This window comes from Hippocampus guttulatus, chromosome 19 (genome assembly GCF_054856545.1).
Source record: "Hippocampus guttulatus isolate MCC_2025c chromosome 19, RoL_Hgut_1.0, whole genome shotgun sequence".
Lineage (NCBI taxonomy): Eukaryota > Metazoa > Chordata > Actinopteri > Syngnathiformes > Syngnathidae > Hippocampus > Hippocampus guttulatus.
Window position 1 is genome coordinate 4,319,818 of NC_141279.1, and position 21,078 is coordinate 4,340,895.

The 21,078-nt window shown below is 43.8% G+C and overlaps 2 protein-coding genes across 3 annotated transcripts; both read right to left on the reverse strand.

Moving 5' to 3' along the window:
* Window positions 1-38: 38 nt before the first annotated feature.
* Window positions 39-2,799, reverse strand: LOC147189640 (uncharacterized). Its single transcript, XM_086099429.1, has 5 exons — window positions 2,709-2,799; window positions 1,592-2,059; window positions 1,313-1,513; window positions 953-1,082; window positions 39-877 (listed from the first exon to the last, which is right to left on the reverse strand). Exons 2-5 carry the CDS (start codon window positions 1,977-1,979, stop codon window positions 448-450), a joined length of 1,149 nt encoding a protein of 382 aa, XP_085955555.1. The 5' UTR covers window positions 1,980-2,059; window positions 2,709-2,799; the 3' UTR covers window positions 39-447.
* A 667-nt stretch (window positions 2,800-3,466) lies between these two features.
* kif19 (kinesin family member 19) lies at window positions 3,467-20,267 on the reverse strand. Of its 2 annotated transcripts, none has more exons than XM_086138737.1 (20): window positions 19,917-20,267; window positions 18,622-18,702; window positions 10,697-10,807; window positions 10,533-10,620; window positions 10,205-10,341; window positions 9,255-9,380; window positions 8,980-9,174; window positions 8,653-8,799; window positions 8,457-8,579; window positions 7,800-7,956; window positions 7,482-7,656; window positions 7,198-7,396; window positions 6,659-6,929; window positions 6,475-6,587; window positions 5,789-5,907; window positions 5,603-5,708; window positions 5,145-5,268; window positions 4,692-5,074; window positions 4,067-4,235; window positions 3,467-3,944 (listed from the first exon to the last, which is right to left on the reverse strand). In XM_086138737.1, exons 1-20 carry the CDS (start codon window positions 19,953-19,955, stop codon window positions 3,808-3,810), a joined length of 3,000 nt encoding a protein of 999 aa, XP_085994863.1. In that variant the 5' UTR covers window positions 19,956-20,267; the 3' UTR covers window positions 3,467-3,807. The 2 variants fall into 2 exon arrangements, with proteins under 2 accessions (XP_085994863.1, XP_085994862.1); XM_086138736.1 differs by having other exon boundaries at window positions 5,789-5,943.
* Between the last annotated feature and the right edge of the window lie 811 nt (window positions 20,268-21,078).

Genomic DNA, 21,078 nt, shown 5'->3' on the forward strand with positions numbered 1-21,078 from the left:
TCCCCCACCCCCCCAAAAAAAAAAAAAAATCAAGAAAGTGATTAAAAGTAGATCTTTATGGTTTGCTACCAATTCTTGAGTTTTTTTTTATGTAATACAGAGCGATTTGAACATACCGTAAACAAACAGCAAAATTCTACAGCTATTCTTTGCTGTAATGTAATCTGCCTTTCCTGCAGACTGCGCGGGCTAGATCCAATACCCCATACTTACCCACTGTCGCTGCGAAGCCCCCAATTTATAAAAAAAAAAACAACAACAAAAAAAAAGTGGGTTTGCGTCAGGATGGCACGCGCCGCAAGTTAAAAAAGGACAGTGTGAAAGGGGCTACTGTTTGACATCAACAGACATTTGCCCATTGCTACTTAAAATTGCGTTAAAGTCTGTGTCTGGAATCTTTTTGGTCCTTCCTGAGCACAATCTGGTCAAACGAAACATGGTGACGTGTCAAGCTGGTCTGGAGCCGCCGAGACCAGTGGAAACGGTCTCATATCCCACAGACACCAGAGTTAGTACGTTGCCTTGCATGTCGTCTGTCTTGCAAGGCTCCACTTCGACTGTATTTTCCTGATGCACTTTCTTCTTCCCTCTGCTTCGCCCTTTGCTTTTTGAGATGGCCTTCCCTTGCTCCTTGATGCCGAGGGACGCCTTGTGACACCGGCGCTGTCGACGGCCGATGCGCCGCGCCGGCGCGCCAGACTCTGGAGGTTCCGCGGCAGCGGCACCGGACAGGATTCGGATCTGCTGTTCGATTGCCATGACGATCATGTCCAGTGCTACGTCTAGCATTCCCAGACCAAGGCCGTGCGTTGCGCTGTCGAAGGCTCCGCTGTTGGCTGGGTCCTTGAAACTTTTCCGCATATCCTCAAGGTGATTCCTGCTCGGTGACAAAAGAGTTTGAGTACTTTTCTGTTCCGTTTAAAACTACCGGTATGTGCAAATACGTACGTACTTGGTCTCAATAATTTTGGACCAGTGTTGGACGATGTTTGTGTCAGGGATGAGCTGTTTCGCCATGTTGCCATAATCGATGTAATCATGTGAGAAATCTTTCATGTCGTCGCACAATGCTCTGGTGTCACCTGATAACACAAACACATTGAAACACAGCTGGGTCACATATCAGGCGTGTTTCCTCCATGTCCCCGATGGACCTTTTTCATTCATGTCTCATCATGTCTTAATCATGTCCCGAGCCAATTCCAGGGACACAAGAATAGTTTTCTTGCTGCAGTCCTAAAGAAACTAACCAAAACCACCCACCAACTACCAAAGTATTTAGATCTTGTGCCCCTTTCTGTTTTCTCTTCACCTTCAGTGAGTTTGGAGAAGGACGAGGAAACAGAGGTTGTCGTGCTAGGCGTGAGGCCAAGGACACTCAGGGACTCCAGAAGCGTCTTCTTGCTAGCTGGACCTCGGCTGACTCGCGTGTAGGCAGCCAACGAGCGCAGGGACATCTTCTCCGGAGCCTGCAGGCGGCGCTTGATCTCGTTGTACGAGATCAGATGTTTCCCTGAAATTGGGAGTGAGTGACTAAGGGTTCTTTATAATTTGTTCGAAAACTCTCATTTCCGAGTTAGCGGATACTTACGAGCCTTGGATCCTTTCATGTTGGGATCCAGGAGTGATGACACTTCCGCAAAGGGCATCTGTGTGGAGAACTCTGCAGTGGTATTGGAGTTCTGTGGTAGTCCCTGACTGTGGATGGCTTCCTCAGTTTGTACCGGGGCAGGTAACTGCATTTGAGGCTGAAGATGAGGCTGTATGGCATGCATCTCCACCTGAGTGGTCTCCAGTGGGACCTGGTCTTGTTGTGGAGGCAGGACCAGGGTGTTTTCAGGTAAACTCTGTAGACTTATCCCTCCCTGGGTCACCGTTTGGTCTGAGGACACCTGAAATATTCCCATCACTGGCTTCACCATGGTGAAAAGCATATTGCCCTGCGCATCCAGGCCCACCACTCCCGTAGACTGTTCCATCTTGTCGCTGAATCAGTGGATCATGTAGGGAGTATCTTGTGGTTAAACGGTTTGCGTCGTTTTTACACAGCAGATGCTTCCTACAAGACAAAGCACATTTTTTTTCAATCATCATCCTAGTAGCTCGTAACATGTAGACAGTTTTTGATCATGTGATCAAGATTTGTTTGTCTGCCATGTTGGTGGGTGAGATCGGTAGAATTCTCAATGTGCAAACTCTCAATTAGCACCAGAAAAAAAAACATGAAGTGCCTAACCATGGGTGAAACTGTGGATTACGAGCGGAAACGGATCTGCGTTGTGACCTTTCGAAAAGGCCAACATTGTCGGACAAATGTCCCAAGCTCTAACCACTGTATTTGTGCTACCAAAATGCATTATATTTCACACTTTCTCTAAGGTATATAATGTGTATATAGGCATACATTGTTATGAATTGTCAAACTCCAACACTGGCTGTAGATTAAAAGTGTATGACGTCACTAGAATCAGATCTGTTCAGCGTGATAACTAAATAAAGGATTTAATATCAGATCAACGAGGGCTTTCTTTTCATTATTTCGAGACATTTCAAAATGGCTGCCACCATCATGTTGTTTTCTTTAGTACTGCGGTTCCGACAGAACCACTCCGAAGCGGCGTGTGATGCTTCCAAATTTGACACGCAAACCGGGACGAGCGTTATCGCCATAGCTGTGGCAACTAGTGAATGACGGTAGTTCCACTCACCGGGTTCCTCACATAAACAGCCACTGATCCTAGAACGGTCCTGTTCGAGGGAAGCGACATTTTCCGTTCTTCTTTGCTACCTAGTCGGCGGGTTGCAAATCAGCTGTATGCGCACCACTACCGGGAACGCTTAATCCTAGCGCTCATTGGCCGAGAGAGTCGTCAGTCATTTAGAAATTGACTTGCCATTGGCTAAACGAAGCTGAGGTCAAGGGCGGGGACCGTATTTCCGGCTCTCCCAAAACCAGCCTACTTTTTCTCTGTTTATAAAATTAATATACGATACTTATTTATGTATCTCATCTCTTAATGTTTATGACATAGGTGTTCATATGCATAAATTATTATGTAGAATTAGTTGATATCATCTGCCTGGCAACAAAATGGATATTTATTTTTGCACACATGATCATTTATAACCGAATGAAATTAAAAAAAAGTAAAAATAAACAAACAAATACACGTTTGATATATATGATTATGTTGAATATTTAGTACATAAGTACTGAATGAAAATTAATATTTAGAACAAAATACTAAAAATAAAATAGTGTAATTAAAAATAACTAATTGTATCAGAAATACAATTAAAGTAAATTAATCAAGATCATGCCATACTTTTATGGTGCTACTGCCCAAAGACACCTGGGATAAGATCCAGCACGACCGTGACCCTCACACAGATAAGCGGATTAGAAAATGGATGGGTGGACAATAAAATAGAATGTGAATTGATTTTTATCCTCAATTTATTTCAAAGCAGTCATAAAAAATATGTAAAAAAAAGAAAGCACAGAAAGTAGAAATGATTAAACCCACGAGTCAATGCCAAATATAAGCAAGGCAACTGTTAAATAAGGGAAATGAAATGAATAAATAAATGAAATAAGAACACAATAACTGAGGCAACACGGTGGGCAAGTGGTTAGGCCTGCAGTTCTAACAGTTAAGAAGAACACAGCAAAATCCATCTATATTTTACACATGAAGACAAGACAGAAATTGGACATGTAATGATCTTTGGCGTCTGCAGGCACGATGACATAATCTCTCGGTCATCATCCAGACTTCCTGGCATGTGTTCAAGTCAAAATAATGCTCAGTGTCGGCGTGGTCGCTGCTGGCCCCCCATTGTGGTGGTGGTGGTACTGATGTAGAGGGGTGGCTGGGGTTGCCGCAGAAAGGGGATGCGTTTCAGGTTATTCGCCTGGAGTGCGGGGGTCTCCGTGTTTGGGCCTGCAGAGGACGAATGAGGCAAAACTCTTTAAAAAATGCATTTTGCTTCATGCTTTGTCTCTCCTTTCAAACTAAGAACCAGAAGGTGTAACACAGTGGTGGAAAGGTTATCGTTGACGTACCTGCTTGCTGGCTGCCAATTGCTACTCTGATTTTGGCAAGAGGCGGGACTACTCTGAAATGGGGGCGAAGTAACGGGACCTGGGATTGACCACTGATGTGGAGGTGAGCGTCTGACGTGCTGTCCAAGGGGCGTAACCTTGCACCCGTGTTCGTTTTGGCTTGAGGCACCTGGACGGAAGAAGTGGGTGAAGAGTCAACATTTGGGACCCCTTTGCAAACGAGATTTTGTATCTCAAGGGGATTATCCCAGATTCATGAAGAATTTTCATCATCATAAAAAAAAATGATGGATGAATGTGAGTTCCAAGTAACTCTCAACAATTGTATGTACAGTAAATTCTGAGAAACTTCAAACAGTTATGAGATTAATCCATTCTCAAAAATATTCATCCGTTCATTTGATAACTGATTAGTTGTCGATTAATCGAGTAATACTTTTCATTTTTATTTTTTATCAATATTGTTTAGTTGAAGTGATAGTTATGAATAACTGACAAAAATGTTACGTTCTTAGCTGTTAGATGGCATGTGTTTAGTAACGTGTGTTCCAAATCACTGTAAAGTGTAAATAATTGTATTCAGAGTAACTGAAAGGAATTGTCCTTTTATGGTGAGTCCACTCACTGCTTGTCCAGTGACCTCAAAAGAGCGTGAGCGTCTCTTCTTGCGGCGTGCCTCAAAGTCGGCATCTCGGGGGGTTTGGTTCTTGCCGGTAAGCTTGTGGTGCCGCGTCCAGGTGGCCAGGAGGCTGGGTCCCTCGCAGGTGCTGCTGGACAGGTTTTCGTCGGAGGTGGCGTGCCGGAGTTCAGGGCTAGGCTGCCTGCTGCGCCGCACCGGCAGAACCCTTGGGGGTTCCTCGCTGCTAAAGAGGCTGCTTTTTTGCTTGGCGCGCTCCGTGGAGTAGGGGGCGGGCAGCGAGCGCAAGGCCTCCTCCTCCCGGGCCTTGTAGCGCCGGCGTGCCGCTTTCATCGAAATGTTCTGGATGCCTTTGAGGATCTGCTGCCTCTCTTCGGAAACACAAAGAAATGCGTGTTGGGAATTGTTTTTTTCAGGCTCGCCTGGCAACAGGTGTCTTACCATTTCCCGAAAGCGGGGCGTCGACACCCGCCTCGCTGCTCTCGGGTGATGAATCCAGTTGACTGCTAACGCTGTGGCTGAGGTGAGTGTAGCTCAGCGAGCTGACTGGAGCCAGCGGCTGGAGCTGCGCAGACAGATGGCGCCGTTACGATCAAACAACGACAGCAACCGAATTGTCACAGGCTGGGAATGTCGTCTTTTCAGCAGAATTTCCCAAAACAAATTGCAACATGTGAACAGACATAATGAGGCAGCATGTGTCTGATTATCCAAGGTTGTTATTGTACTTTCGGTTCCATGGAACTGTAAAGCAGTTTTATGTTTCGCAAGATTTACAGGAAACAGGAATCAGTTTAGCGTCACAAGGGCGTTATGTTTACCTAGTGAGGCTAAGTGGTTCTGAGAATGGATAAGTGGATCATCAAAAGTGCATCTCCTCTTCAAATAATCTTACTCACCGCTCTGTTGCCCTTCCCGTTGATGTGGATGGGAGGAGGGGTCATTCCAGCCGATATTTTCATGTGTCGTGCATGAGAGATGTTTTTGAAAACTCTCTCGCTATCCCTGAAACATCAGAAAGAAAAAACAAAACACGTTGGAATTGCGGTCGCTTGTTACCATCATCACCGCAAACATGTCCTCACTGTTCAGGTTCGGGCAGGATGGGGGGCAACGTATGGCGGCGAAGTTTGGCATGTCCTCGTCTTTCTTCGGGGCGTACGCATTCCTGGTCCGAGTCCACATCTTGCACGGTGTCGCGAGCCTGAGGAGGCATTCCAATCTTAGGTAGGGAGCTCACCTGCAAACATGGGGTATATTTTATTTTGTAGGAGAAGACTTCAAGTTTAGTGGCACTTGCCTTAGGACCTGCACATGGCTTGGGTGACTGCTTTAGTCCTGTCCTGTTCTTTCCTGTCCTGTTCTGAAATATCCTGTCTACTTCATCCTTTAGATTATAGCATCAGACCTCAGGTTCACATTCACAGTGGTTCGTGCATTAAGAACTGTCCTGGCCTTAGCATGTTGCTCCTGTCCTGTCCTATATCAGCGCGCAGACCGCTCTCGGGTAGTATTCACCTCAGGTAGCGTTCCCCTTGAAAGATGCGGTATCATTCAGTGAAGACTTCAATTTCCCCCCCGCCATATTGTGGTGCGCCAGTGACTCACCCGTAAGAACCTGGCATTGCTTACTGGTCCTGTCCTGTCTTATTTTCTCTTGTTCTTTCCTGTCCTGTCCTATACTGTATCTACAAATACACTCAAGATTTAAAGTCCGTTCCTCAGGAGCCCATATTCAGCCTGTTTTAGATGTCCTCCTCTTCCAGCATACCTGAATGGTTGCCCTCTCCAGAGCCACGATCCGGGCCAGTTTCCTCTCATCCCGTTCTCTGGTGTAAATATCATAGAGCTCCTGGAGGTGCAGCGGCACTAGCAAACTGTGCTCTGGAGAGAGAACACATGTCAGTCAGTAGACCATAACCAGTTGTGGTTGCAGTGTAGGGTTTTGTACTAACCATCAATGAACTGCCTCTGCTGTTGGATGAGTTCATCGCAAAGGTGCCGGTGCATCTCAAAGCGGCGGACCACAAAATTCTTCTGCCGGATCACATTGTCCTTGAGCAGAGCGTGCGATTTTATCTCGGCATTCTCGATCTCGAGTTCGTGGACCTTGCACAGGAGGCACAGGACCTCGCGCTGGTCATCTGAGCTCACATGCCGGGGTAGCAGCTCCTCCAGTTGCCGGGACTGGTCGCGAAGCTCCAAAAACCGGCGCTCCAGTAGAACCTTTCGACAGTAAAGGAAAATCCATCATTTCTTTATGCAGATGAAGAATAATACTGAACAATTTGCTATGACAACACTCTCGCAAGCTTTAGTCCAACAATCACGACTCAACCTGAAACTGATACTGCCGTAATGCAGATAAAGACCAAATGCATGTTTTCCTCAAGAGTAAGAACCATTACCAAAAAATATGTATTCTGTCTTACAGTATGTGCACTTGACTTCACTGAAAACCATTTTTTTATGACTTGAAAAATGGTTTCCAGACCTTTTGTTTGTGGAGTTTCTTCTGCTCCGACATGAGGCCCACCAGATTCTCTCTGGCCACGGCCACCTCTTCCGTCTCGGCGGTGTCCGGCGGAGACTCCGGAGAGTCCGATTCCTTCTCGCTGTCGTCCTTGCTGACGCTTTCCTTTCGCTTTTCCGCGTGCCACTTCCGCCGTCGCCTGCTCCGTTCATTTTCCCAGCTGGAGATAAGACATCACATGTACATCCTGAATGGGTGACGTTTGTGTGGTGGCGTTTTTCACTTCGGGAAAACCTGAGACGGACTCTGAGATAGTGAGCAGCTGCTTGGAGGTGTTCATCTGGATCTCCGTGCTGCTGGTCTCCAGCTCCATCAGATTCCTACGGATCTCCATCTGCTGGCGGAAGGCGTCCATGAGCTGCTCCCTCAGCTGGTCCGTTTCGGCCCGACCCTGCTTGCAGGAATGCGCCTGGACCTCGGCTGGGAGAGGATGATGAACGGAAATATTAAAACTGTGCTTATTTTCAGAGGAATGGGATGAATGGATGTGGTTGGGGAAGACTTGTGGATAGCTGTTATTTGTTAGCACAAGTTATTAGCACAAGGAGGTCGGGGGGCTTCACCCTGGACATGGCGGATATCGGTCCTGTCGGAGGTGAGCTGGCAGCCTGCCTGGTCGGCGATCTTCTTCTTGAGTCGTTCGATCTCGCAGCGAAGGTCCGAGATGATGTTCGTGTACTGAGCGATGTGGTAGGACACGTTGATCAGGTTCTTCTTCACCTGGGGCAAAAACAACCATATTTTTTTGGGGAAGGGGGGGGGGGGGGTGTTTTTGTTTTTAGTATCCTGATCGTGAGTGTTATCATGACACTGGTAAACACACATTAGGATGCCGAGAAAGTTTTTAGGGTATTTTGATGTCGCAGAATCCGAAAATGCAATTGTTCCCCCCCCCCCCCCCAAAAGTCTCTAGTTTTGTAATTTTAGCAGTAAAGCAAAAACATGTGACCTCAAAACAGAAACACTATTTTTCATAACGGTCAAAGTAAATTTTGTAAACCCTCAAAGCACATTCAATAGCTCCGTATAAAAACAATGCTGGTTGATGCATTTTTTTTAAATGAGAAGACAATATAAGAGTACATTACTTTCAACAACCAATAGAGGGTGATCTTGCTTAATTAATGTCCAGTGATTTATTGGCTAAAGATCAAGAAAAAAAAAATACCGGTATACAGTATATATTCTAAATAATATTATATTTTGACATCGCAGCTCACCCGCGTACGAATACTTTTGGCACGGTCGGCGTAAGTCAGCGTGTTGCGGGACTCCTCGAAGGCTACTGAAGCAGGACTGATGTGGGCGATCATGACGGTTCGGCTGTTCCCCCCCAAAGAATCCTGTCAATCAAAGATATCATCAATCAACAGAATGGCTAAATGGCCTCCACTATTGATCCACAGTGATCAATACCTTGAGCAGTCTGGTCAGCTTGCTGTCTCGATAGTTGATGTACTTGTTGCCGTTCTTGTCGCTCAGCGCATTAATGCAGTTGCCCAACGCCAGGAGGGAGCGGTTGATGTGAGCTCCCTCTTTTAACCTCTGACCTCGATTCTGGGTCTAATTGACAGGCGGATGGAAATCAGCGTGAAAAAAACGACAACAAATGAAGAGTGTACTTGTTTGGTATCCACATAATTATTTAAATTTATACCTCAGTGCTAGTTTTGCACTTTTCATTTTCACACTGTAGCGACTATAATGTGGCCGTCTATGTAACATGTACACACACACACACACCTGTGCTGCGCGCTCAGAGCCGGCCAGATCGATCATGAAGAGGCGGGCAAAGCGGACTTCCTGCAGGACGTCACGGCAACGACTCTGCTGCTTGACGGCCACCAGCAGCACGGCGTGGGAGCGGGACGACGTCTGGTTGGCGGCCGTGGGTTCCTGCGTGCGCTGCTTGTTGCCCTTCATCAGCAGCTCCATGATCTGTGACATACACACACACACACAAGGTCATTAGTTGCGTTGATTGCGCAGCGTGGGGATTGAAAAAGATGGGGGATGACCTCTTGAGCATTAATGGTGGACACTTCAGTGATGCCCGCCACCTGAATCTCTCCTTTGGCATCCTCTCTGAGGTCCAAGAAGCCCGAAGATGGGTTCAGCAGGTCCTGGATCATCTCGTTGTAGATCTAAAATCACGTTGACAGTCATAAAAATAATAGAGAAAAACATCAACAAAGTAGCTACTTCTTCCTCATTATATTAGGACTTGAATCTCATAATCTTGTGCTTAAATTTATTCTTGGAATTATGATTTATTTAGTTGCTCAAAAATAAGACTACTTATTCAGACAAAGATACACCATTGTTTTCAGGTGTTCTTTTTTACTCGCTAGAACACAACTTTATCCTCATAAGATTATCACTTTTCATCTGGGGAAAAAAGATTACTTTATACTTTATTTGAATATAATAATATCAGATTTTCATCAAAAAAAAAATCCTAAAAGATTTTTCCAAAAGATATTTCATTAAAAAAATACTGTATTCTCATACATTTTTTTTTAGCAAGGAAAAAAAAAAGAAAGAAATTACATACAGTATATGAAAAACAAATCCTTCCATGCTCTCTCCTGCCTGGAAACAGCAGCGATCATCTTGATACATCCGCACGCCAAACAAATGGAGGTTTTTGATAACACACTTTCCCACATGCCAGCTTCAAAAACGAGCGCCGAATGACAACCGCACAATGAAAAGACATTTCAATGTCGGATGCGGAGAAGACGCTTCTCAATGGGAATAATCATCTATTCACGGAAAAATGACACGCGGCCTTGTGTTAAAGGCTGATTGCTGTTCATCCTTGTGATCTCAGAAAAATGTCTCCGTAGGTTTCTTTCTCTTCTACTTCGATGACATGCTACGTGAAGAAAAGTATTGGGATGCCGTTCTTTCTCTTAGTCATTAGCTTCTTGGCTTGTAGGGAAATTAAAAGTCACATTGGTCCCACCTCCAGATAGGACATGGAGACGCTGTACATCATGTCGTCGCTGGTTTCTTCGATGGCCCGGAAGAGGTCCTCGAGGGTGCGGACGTAGATTCCGGGCTCCTTGTCGGTACCCAGCATGGTGTATGTTTTCCCGCAACCTGGGCAATATCACAAACCATCACAGGATCGTATTTGCATCTATGACTATACTCCAAAGTCTGTGTCCACTATAAACAATTGCATGTTTGTATTTATGGTGTTACTCCTTGTGCCATATTGTGAGATGCAATGTCTCCTCTGTCTTGCGCAGAATACAGTAGAATGACAAGTGGAATATAATAACACTAACCTGTGGGTCCATAGGCGAACACAGTGGCATTGTAGCCCGATATGAGGCCCTCGATCAGACCCTTGGTGGTGGCGCGGTACACTTCCTCCTTCACACAGAACGGCCGTTTGGCTACAGTCATGAATTCTACAACATATTTGCAACTTTTTTGGGGGAGGGCTGACCTGACTGGACGAATAATCAAAGGCAACGTCAAATACGTAAGTCTTTTCCCTGGAGCGGTTGGCCCGCAGGATATCATCGGGATCCTCCATGGGGTCCATCAGGATCACCATCTAGTAAGCATAAACAAGAGGAATAAAAAGATGCCTTTGATATCTTCACGTAGTTGAAATTTGACAGCAATCAGACAGAATCTCAAGAATTCACAATGGCCCGAAAATTTCCAATTCAAACCAAAAGGAACAAAACCCAGTGCCCTGTGTACACAGCTTTATGAGACGTTTTTGCGGGTTTGCTGATGACAGACCAGCCTTCCAATTTTTATGTTTGCTAAAAACAGTCAAAGGACCCCAGGAAATGCTCAAAACACAACTCTAAAAATGCCACGCCAAACCAGAATGATGAGCAGCTGCTGCCTTTTTGGGCACTGCTTTTTGAGACTTTTTTGTGGATTTACTCATGACAAACCAGCCTACCAAATTTAATGATGCGAAATTAAACTGGCTTCAGGTGGTGAATTGTCAACATCAAATTGAACAAATGGCCACTTCAAACCAAAATGGTTGACTTCCTGTGTCTTTTCAGGAATGTCTTCTTAGGAATTTTTTTTGTGGGTCTACTCATGATGGACATGTACCCAATGTACAGGTAATGTAACTAAATTAAACTGGCTTTGGGCGGGGCGGACATTTTTTTTCACAACAATGACCTCGGGCATGTTCTACGCATAATCGACGTATCAATTTTCATGTTCATAAGAAAAAGTTGCTAAAAATTAAAGCGGCACTTGTGATGACAGTAAAAGTTTGCATAATATGAATAGAAGTGGTAGTCTCATTATGGGACACTCGCAGGTGTCAGACTAATTCAAGCAACCTGTGGACGTAAGATGGTTGTTTTGGTAACGTTCTGGTAACCTGCTTGTCATAATCACACAATTATTTACTGTCATTCGAAACCCTTTCTCAGGCTCAAAACCCTAATTTGAAACCCTGACCCTGGCTTGAAACCCTAACCCAGGTTTGAAATCCTCACTGAAAACCCCCCACAATTTTGGCAATCAAACCCTAGTTTGAAATCCTGACCTTGTCTTGAAACCCTAATTTGAACCGCTACTCATGGTTTGAAACACTAACAGTGTCTTGACACCTTACTTTCAAACTAACTCAGTCTTGAAATCCGGATTTTAACCCACTTCTGGCCTTAAAATCCTATTTTGAAACTCTAACTCCATTTTAAAACTTTTGCTTTGAAGCCCTAACCTTTGCTCGAAAACTTAACCTTGTCTTGAAACCCTAACCCTGGGTTTGACACCTTACAATGAAATCCTAACCTTTTCTTGCTGCTTCACAGAGTCGAGAGAGAGCTGCCAGCTGGTGCCGATTTCTGTCAAGGTTGACATGTGTTTCCACACGACAAGGGGTAAGGTATTGAGAGGGCTAGTGGTGTCTCAAACATTCCTCAACAAGTTCTTCTTGGCACCACAGCTCAACAACAACATCAACAACAACAGTTCACTCACCTTTTTTTGTCTAATCTGCTGATTGGCTCTTAGGAGGCCATAGTGGGATGAGGCTTGACAGAAGTTATGGTCAAACAAGGACAGGGCCAGCTAAATGTGGATTAGGTTCTCAACAACCATGTTTTAAATATGTTTCTAAATCAGGGTTGCAAGCAAAGGTCAGAGTGCATTAAGCTTGGCTTTCAAGCCAGCATTAGGGTTAGAACAAGGGTGAGTGGGTTTTAAAGTAAGGATTCAAGAGAGGATTTCAAAGCAGGGTTACGGTGTCAAATTTGGTTCTGAAAGTAGGAGTAAGGGTTCAAGTTTGGGTTTCAAAGTAGTGTTTTAAGCTATGGTCAGGGTTTCAAGCAAACAGTAGGGTCTAAAATAAGGATTTCAAGACAGGATTTGAGTTTGAAACCAGTGTTTAGGTTTCAAATTAAGGTTTTGAGCAGACATTGAGTGGTAAAAAGAGCGGTTCAAGCCTGGATTAGTGCTTCCAATTTTTTGCGGTGAAAATGATACTCCAAGTTGATTCAGTCAACAACTACTGTTGGGAAAATGTTCTTTCACGCACACAATCGCGCAAACACACAAAATGCCGAAACCGATGGACGTCATCGTTTACGACTTTATTGCTCACGTTGGTGTGTCTGTCGTCTTTATGATCCCCGGCCTCCGAGGTCACGGGGGTTAGCCGCGTTTCCAACGTGTGCCGGCAAGATTAAGACGAGTGCTTTTGTATGTATCTATGTGAGCGTGCGCGCGCGCGTATCTATCTGTGAGGGCACGTCCATCTGTCGTCTTATTACAGGGGCACCATGGAGACGGCATGTTTTCTGCGAAATGTGAAAATGGGAACGACGCATGGAATTGGAAGACATTGACTGATGGCTGGCAGCACAGTGAACTCGTGGTTAGCTTTTCCACTTCTCGGCTCCGACCTCCCTGAGTGGAGGTTGCCTGTTCTCATCATCGTGCGGGTACATTCGAAAAACACGCAATGTTCGGTTCAGTTAAGACGTTAAATTAGGGGTACTCAATGTCAAGAAAAATGTGAGCTGTCAAAGTCGTCCGGACTGCAACGATGGAGCTAGCGAGGTTGCCAGACCGCAATTTGTGATTTGCAGCGCCGACTCAAACTGCAACAAAAGCCATCTCACAATTGCACCAGGAAAAAAATTTGCACGTGCAGTGCGCTTGACATTTGTTTTCTTTCTGTTTTTGAAAGGTTATCTGCTTTTTTCTGACGACGAAAGACAGCGAATACAGAAAGCGTGACATTTGCCATCATCCACCTTTGTACCGAAATGCAACCAAAGTTATCGGTTATCTGACAGAAAGGCTGCCGACTGCCCTCTCTGTGCCCCGACAATGCCACCCTGGATCTCCTTTCAGCCGCAGTGTCGTCTCGCCGCTGTTATATAAGACGCCTTTGGCACTTTCCTCACGGCCATAAAGCACCAATGACTTAGCGACCGAGTTGTTCAACACATTTAAGAAAGAAATGGAATCCTGAACTTGTGATTTTCAACCCACATGTTCATTCATTCCAGCACAAAAACATTGACAATGATGACGATGCCGTATTAAAAATGTTGTCTCATTGCAGTCTATCCATGGCTTACGACTATTTTAATAAGAGAACGAGAACTCATTGTGTTAACCGCGTGTGCTCCTCATCCGCGACGAGGAGGGCCGAACCCGTGGTTCGCCAAAGTGGCACTACACTCCTGAGCCCACTTCAGGGTCCCACTCGGGCCCCGCCCCCTCCCGCTCTCCAACCCGCTCTTGCTGGTTGAGGCACATAAAAAAAGGAAACGCATTCATCACAGAGCGAGTGGAGTTTTTCATTCAATACCTTGCGAGAAAGAGGAGAAATTGCATCGAAGAGACACTGTATGTGGAATGAAATGCAAGCAAACTTTACACTGCTGTCCTACTTGCACAAAACATGGCGGGGCACATCATACTATGACAAATTAAAAAAAATAAAATAAAAGTTGCATTTAATCTTTTGTTTTCAAACATATATTTAGGTAAAACTTTTATAACACAGCACAGTCGAATTGAATCTTAAATTGCGATCGTATATGTGCTCTGAGCGCACTCTGCTCCACTCCGACCACAAAATAGGAGCGCTTGAGCGCATGGAGTGCTCAGGGCGCCAGGCAGTACAAAAAAAAAAAAAAAGGTCATGAAAAGCCAAATAAAACATCCGAACTTTTGGGGGCATTCATCAGAGACACTTCAAATTGCGGTTGGGGTGTGCTGACTCCCACTTAATGAGTTTGAATGTGATTTTGAACATCCATGTCATAAGAGGTTATGCACACTTACGCAACCGCAGCATCTCAGTTGTTTCTTTTGATCTCCCCTATTGAAGATGATTTTATGTTTCAATGGAGTTGGAAAGGTGATCAGTCACGTTCATGGTCGAGGAAGGTTCGAAATGATTAATCTCGGTCTGATTTGCTGCCAAGTGCAGGAAATCATAACCCGAGTCCAAGTGTCTCAGTTGTTTTTGCGTAATCTTGCCTGAAGGAGAGACAAACAGCGCAGATGAGGAGCACAGCGGAGATCATCCACTTTCGTAGCTCAGACCGGCTATTTGCGTCCACTTGGGAGGAAAACGAGCATCTATTGCCTTTCTACAGCCTCTCTCATCACGCTCTTGCGCTGCCTTGTCAAACACTCGTTTCACAGCGTTGGCTTCTTTTTTTCCCCTCCACTGCAAAGGCCAATAAGAAGGTAACGAGAAGGCTTTTAACTAGGTCACGAAGAATCAAGTTGAGCCACCTGAAGATGTTTTTGAACAACCCCATTAGTAAATCACACAGCCCTGAGATGCTCTTCGGTTGTCATAATGAGAGCATCCATTATCCATCGTGATGGGGTTCTCGCTGTGAAAAGATGACTCCAGAATAGCTGCCATCACCGCTAATGCATGCAGGACAGTATCCAAAGTAATGACAATATAACATCTAAAAAAAAAAATCTAATAAAAGACTAAATGAGCAGTTATAGTGAAAAGAAATAATGGCTAATATCTATCGACATAAAATAAATGAGATGAAAATATAATAAACAATATTCATCCATGAAATTGTCCATGAAATAAATAACAAGATGAAATAAGCATGAAATAAAAGTCGAGTTTTGTCTATAAAAAAATAGACAAAATAAATAAGATAATAAAAAGCAAAAAACAATGCAAATAATAAAAATTTAAAAAACACATAACAATGAACATCTATCCATTCATTTGCTAGAGGTGAGTCAAAAATGTGTCCTTGAGATGAAATAATTCAAATAAATGAATACATTAAAAAAATATTAAATGAACATAAAATGAAATATAACAAATAATATCCGTCATCAATTTTTAAGAGCGGCATCAAAAAATTGGACCTTCATACGTAATAACAAGAAATACAGTATAGTTAATAAAAACAAAATAAAATACCATAATAACTACAACATAAAATACATTAAGCATAAAAAAAAACAGATACAAATGAAATAATGGCAAAAAAAAAAAGTCATCTCCTTCATTTTCCCACGTGAGGAGGCGGGACTAAAGAGTGACGAAAGAAGAAGAAAAATAACCCACGAACAATGGCCCTGACCTTGTCTGGATGTCACCATGGCGACAAGGCCCAGGCCAGTAACCCCTCCCCCCCTCCCAGTCCCTCCCCACTCTGTGCCACTGTCAAAACCTAAGGACCAGTTCGACAGGCTTTTTGAAGACATTATAAATGCGTATGGAGTGGCAATGTGATCAGATCATCAGGTCTTTGGTGAAGCAGCACGTGGCTCACTATCCAAGGTTATCGCTAAGTGTCATCACAAATGTTCAATTGTGTATGTTCCCAACGCAACGCATACGTTTCTTTTGTATTCCCTCATTCATAAATCTTTGCGACAACTACATCCCGGCGAGCGAATCGGTTGCTCACCGGGTGGCGGTTTTATGAGAGCAGGTGGCAAGGAGGCTTAATTAACCTGAGCCGCAAGACGTCCCATCAGCTCATCTCGGCATTGTTCTCTCTGCCAATACAGCAAGATCTTATACAACCCAGCCCCCCCTGCAAGAATCCCACCCCACCCTAATCCGTCTGAGCGCTACCTGCACACCATATGGTCTTCAAGACTTTGTTAACCGACCTGAGGTGTCAAGTTTTGTGAGGCTGTGGACAAAAGCATTCGTGCAATGCATAAAAGCAGATGGTCATGACATAATTGAATACAACATAAAGAATTAATCCGTTTTACATACTTGTGCTACACTTCAATACACTGTGCAACTCGTTCTGCACTGTAAAAAAAACACAACTAAATAATTATCATATTGTCTGTCTACATGTGTTGCTCCCCATTTGTGTTCAAATATCCCACGCTGAAAAAGGTTAGAACACCTCTACGTTGACGCTGATTGTTAGCTCATCGATGAGGTTTTTTGTCATTTGTTTGCGTCAAGCTAAACGGACTGTCATGAGGCAAAGCTCTGTAGTAAACTGAGAGTTCGAAAGAAACATTTAAAAGCCTCGGACGAATTTCTGGCTATCTGCCAAGTGCTGCTGGTTGTGACGTGAGTTGAGGTCACTGGGGCGATGGCTCGTATCTTGAAAAACTCAGTCCGGTTGGTCACTTGTATCTCAAGGCACCACTGTATAATTGCTTGATGGATTACCTTTGGACTATTTGATAAATCAAAGTGGAATAATATCAAAGTAGCCACAAATGGAGGCAGCGTAATCCGACAAGAGGTCTGTCATGTTGTTGTTGTTGTTGTAGTAGTAACCCCCCCCCGCCCACCCATCCTCCCCATTCATACCAAGCCCGCCGCCGTAAATCCTTCTCAAATAAGATTCCCATAATCCCCCGCTGCACCGCTAGCTAGCGTAAGTGTTACCGTAAACGGCGTATCGTGAACCCTCTCCCCGTAGAAGCAAACATTGCGGGTTTTAACGAGGGTGCGGGCGAGCGTGCGCGTGGGAGCTGCGTCAGCACCGACCTGCGCTCTCATCCCCCTCGTGTCGTTGATTTTGTTGATGAAGATGATGATGTCATCGTTCTTATGTTGTCTGGGGGGGGGCCTCGCTCTAATTGAATTACAATCCAGGAGGTGAACGAGTAAACAGGCCTGATCCCGTCAGGAGACGGGATTATCCCCTTCTGGAAGTGCTCTCCAGGTCACAAGATGATGATGATAATAATGATGATAATGACATCAGAGACTCCTCAACAGAGTAGGCGACCCAGGCAAAAGCTTGAAGGGGCCCCCCCCCCCCCCCCGACAGACGGCTGTTATTTGTCCGTATCGATGACGCTGTTGGAAACGTCACTGTAATCACATGTCCAGTTCAGGAATTTCTCTGATGGCCCCCTCTACGAGCAAGCTTGTTTTTATTTTAGTTTTTTTGAGGGGGGGGGGGGGCCTCCATGGTCCTTTTTTTCCTAAGCCCCTCAGGTGCAGTTTGGCAACGCCCCTGATAACGATGATGATGTCGCCATGTCAACTGTCGCCATGCCTGATGCCGTTACTCTACTCGCGCCAGCCACGACGCTCATTAACGCCGCCGCCACTCCATCCGCGCTCATTACGCTCGCACCCTAAACGAGGCCCGCCGGGCGGGGGGGGGGGGGGGTGGTGGCATTAAATTCACAACACAGCAGCTCCAGCTTGCACCTTGTTCTCGTACGACAACAGTGTAGCGGTTTACATACAGTAGCTCACACCCGGTAGGAGTTTGCAGGAAAGAGAGAACTCAGTGACAAATGTCAAGCTGTCGTCGATGCTCAAGGGCACGTGAGAAGTTATTGAGACGTTGAAATATTTTGTTGTGGTGTACCCACCATGGTTGTTAACTTTTCTTTCAATGACTTGTTTGAGATGAGGAAATCACCAGTGCATCCAAGAGTCATTTTGTGGGTCCTTCGAATATTTTGTAAATTCAGCCATTGAAGCCAGTTTCCCTGGCAATATGGAAATTGGTCAGCTTGTTTTTATTAATAATAAGATATCCTTTATTTGTCCCACACTGGGGAAATTTACATAATTTATATAATTTGTAATTTATATAAGTACACGGTAAATTTCATAGAGTACATTTTACTCGAAAAAGACTATATTTGGTCCGCGTCTACTTGTATTTTTTTATTTTTCAATACATTTGTCTCTTTTTTGGACGTATGAGTATTTCCTAGCTCACGCTTGGAGCGGCATGGCTCAGGCTCCCAACCTTAAGGTTAAAGGTTTTGCTCCTCAACCCTCGCCAAATGTGACACTTGAGGTCGTGGCTGCCATCTTATCGCCATACCCTGACGTAAGGCGACCTCTACGCATTACTCATCATGCACAAACCTTCCTCACCGCGCACACACACATGCGCGCGCATACGATCAAAGGTCGGCTGCTCTCACCTGCTCATCTAGCCTGTGTGCCACAATGGTCGCCGCCTCCTCCTGCTCGCCATCGCTGAGGGGCCGGATTCTCAAGGCCACCTGCACCAGGACAGGCGCACAGACAAATAAGAAATCGTGTGAAACGCCATGAGTAAATGTAGCTCATCACCCAAGGTTATTTCTCTATGCTTTTTTTTCCCAAGTAATGATAAAGAATTGTATGTTTGTGTTCATGAGACGGCTCAAAGTTTAATCTCGTCAGAGCTACACGAAAGTTATCTTAAATTAGAAAGGCATTTATTTATTAACTGTGCATTTATATGCATGTGGCGTCATTCTACATGCGGTCAGTAGAAAGTGTGTTGGGACAAGAGAGGCTCGGTTACGACCGACACAAGCGCTTCAATAATTCACAGTAGTGCCACGGCCCGTTGCACAAAACATTAATCACGCTTCAATTTATTTGTGTTGGTTGTATTTGGCACTTAAAAATCCTGCATGTTTTTTTTTTAATAGTTGTTTTTGAAATCTTACATGGGGAAGTATTTAAAAGAGTTTTAACGAATTATATTGCTCTTCAAATGAATCGATTCATTCATTCGCATTTGTAAATTGTGTCATTGATAGTGAATTCAATAATTCGTAAATTAACCCGTTCATTCTCTGAAGCGCTTATCACATCAATACATTTGACTTAATTTTAATGTAATTTTTAAAAACAAATTATTTATTCACTTATTATGCAATTATATAACTGACTAAAAAGAATGAATTTTACGTATAGAGAATTTTTTTTATTCATAATATTATTTTATTCGATGATTTACCATTAACCATTTATCCAGGACTATTTAATGAAAAAAAAATAATTAAATTAAAGAAATAATTGTAAAATATGTACAACAACCCATGATGATAAGTTTAAAAAATATATATTTTTCAAATTCCATCATGTATATCCAGTTAGCTATCAATCATTACAAATTTGGTATTTCACTCATATTAGGTACTATAAATCAATTAACCAATTACCGATCTAGATGTTGATTTAACAAATTATAAACATATATATGAACAATTTTAGAATTGATAATCATGTTCAGTGAGAAATGCTTGACCTCCACTCGATTAGATCTTGTTGTCCCTGTTGAAGTGCCTCTTTCATATTTCATCTCAGAAAGAGATGAAGTATGAATATTTGACTATTCATGTATGCACTAAAATAAAATTACAAGATGCTCTTTTAAAGTGATACCGATGTGCATAAAAACGATGTACTGTACACTAGTTGAGTGATTCAGTTGAGCACTCACAGTGAGTTGGTGCTCCTTCGATTCTGCGGTGTCCTTCATGCTCACTTCGAATCACTCACAGCCGAGCTTCGAGTGCATCACACCGGATCCGTTCGGAGCGTCTGACCGGCATTCCCCCTCCTCTTCTTCGGGGAAGAACCACCTGCAGCGCCCCGCTCTCTCCCCACCCGGACCTACTTTTTCTTTTTTTATGTTTTTTTTTAAAAATCTTTCTTCCTTCGCTCCAAGCGTCCGTCTCGCGTCGCGTCCACGCCGGCCCGTGAGCGTCGATGGTCGACCGCAGGATGCACGACTCTCCGGTGGTTGACGCGGTGCCAGGTATTGAGCTCACCTCATTTCCAACCTGCTGCTGGCTGCTGCCGACTGACTGTGCGTGCGCATGCGTGTGAGCGTGTCTCAGTGCACGCGCACGTCGCCCATGGAGACGTGGCCACTGTAAACAGTGACAGTGGCGAACCACGTGATGAGCACTTGGCAAAATATCGGGGATTTCATTGTAACTTTTTATTTTTTTGCGGACATATTTAATGTTTTATTGACATTTGGGATTTAAAGCATAGACGGCATACATTATGGTCATTTCTGCAGTGGATTTAATTGACATAAGCAAAAAAAAAAAGGGGTGGTAACTACAACTCACAGGTATTAATCCTGACATTTAGGCTTTTTTCAAGTATTTTTTTGTAGCTTCTACAGCTCTTTGAAGACACCTGCTGGAAGACATAGTACTACATTTTTGGGGCTTTTGATGTTAAACAATTATCACGTTGAAAACAAATTGACATTTTAGATAACTATTGAATAACATGAATATTGGAGACTTTTTTGGGCTATTTTTACAAGATGGTAAAATTAATTTATTTATATTTTCATAAATATTTAAACTTTTTGAGACTTCAAAAAATACTGACACGACATGCATAAAGGACTTTTCTTTTGGAATGAGATGAGATATAATTACGATGACAATTAATTTACTTCCATTTGAATACAATTATTTGAGATTTGAAAATGCTAAAAGACACCTAAATATTTGAGACTTTTTGGAGCAGCTTTTTTTTTCAAGATGTATAATTAGTGTATTTAAAGTTAAACAACATAAACTTTATATATTGGATTTTTCGCCTAAATGCTAAAAAAAAAACGATGTTACATCGAAGTA

What these genes read in the sequence shown, in the direction of transcription:
- LOC147189640 (XM_086099429.1), bottom strand. Translation starts at nt 1,979, where the DNA reads ATGGAACAGTCTACGGGAGTGGTGGGCCTGGATGCGCAGGGCAATATG. An exon ending in CATGAAAGGATCCAAGGCTC is followed by an intron (nt 1,514 to 1,591) that starts GTAAGTATCCGC and finishes TCCCAATTTCAG; the next exon opens with GGAAACATCTGATCTCGTAC. An exon ending in CTTCTCCAAACTCACTGAAG is followed by an intron (nt 1,083 to 1,312) that starts GTGAAGAGAAAA and finishes TTGTGTTATCAG; the next exon opens with GTGACACCAGAGCATTGTGC.
- kif19 (XM_086138736.1), bottom strand. Translation starts at nt 19,955, where the DNA reads ATGAAGGACACCGCAGAATCGAAGGAGCACCAACTCACT. An exon ending in TGGAGAGGGCAACCATTCAG is followed by an intron (nt 5,944 to 6,474) that starts GTATGCTGGAAG and finishes CCATGTTTGCAG; the next exon opens with GTGAGCTCCCTACCTAAGAT. An exon ending in ACGGGAAGGGCAACAGAGCG is followed by an intron (nt 5,269 to 5,602) that starts GTGAGTAAGATT and finishes CTGTCTGCGCAG; the next exon opens with CTCCAGCCGCTGGCTCCAGT.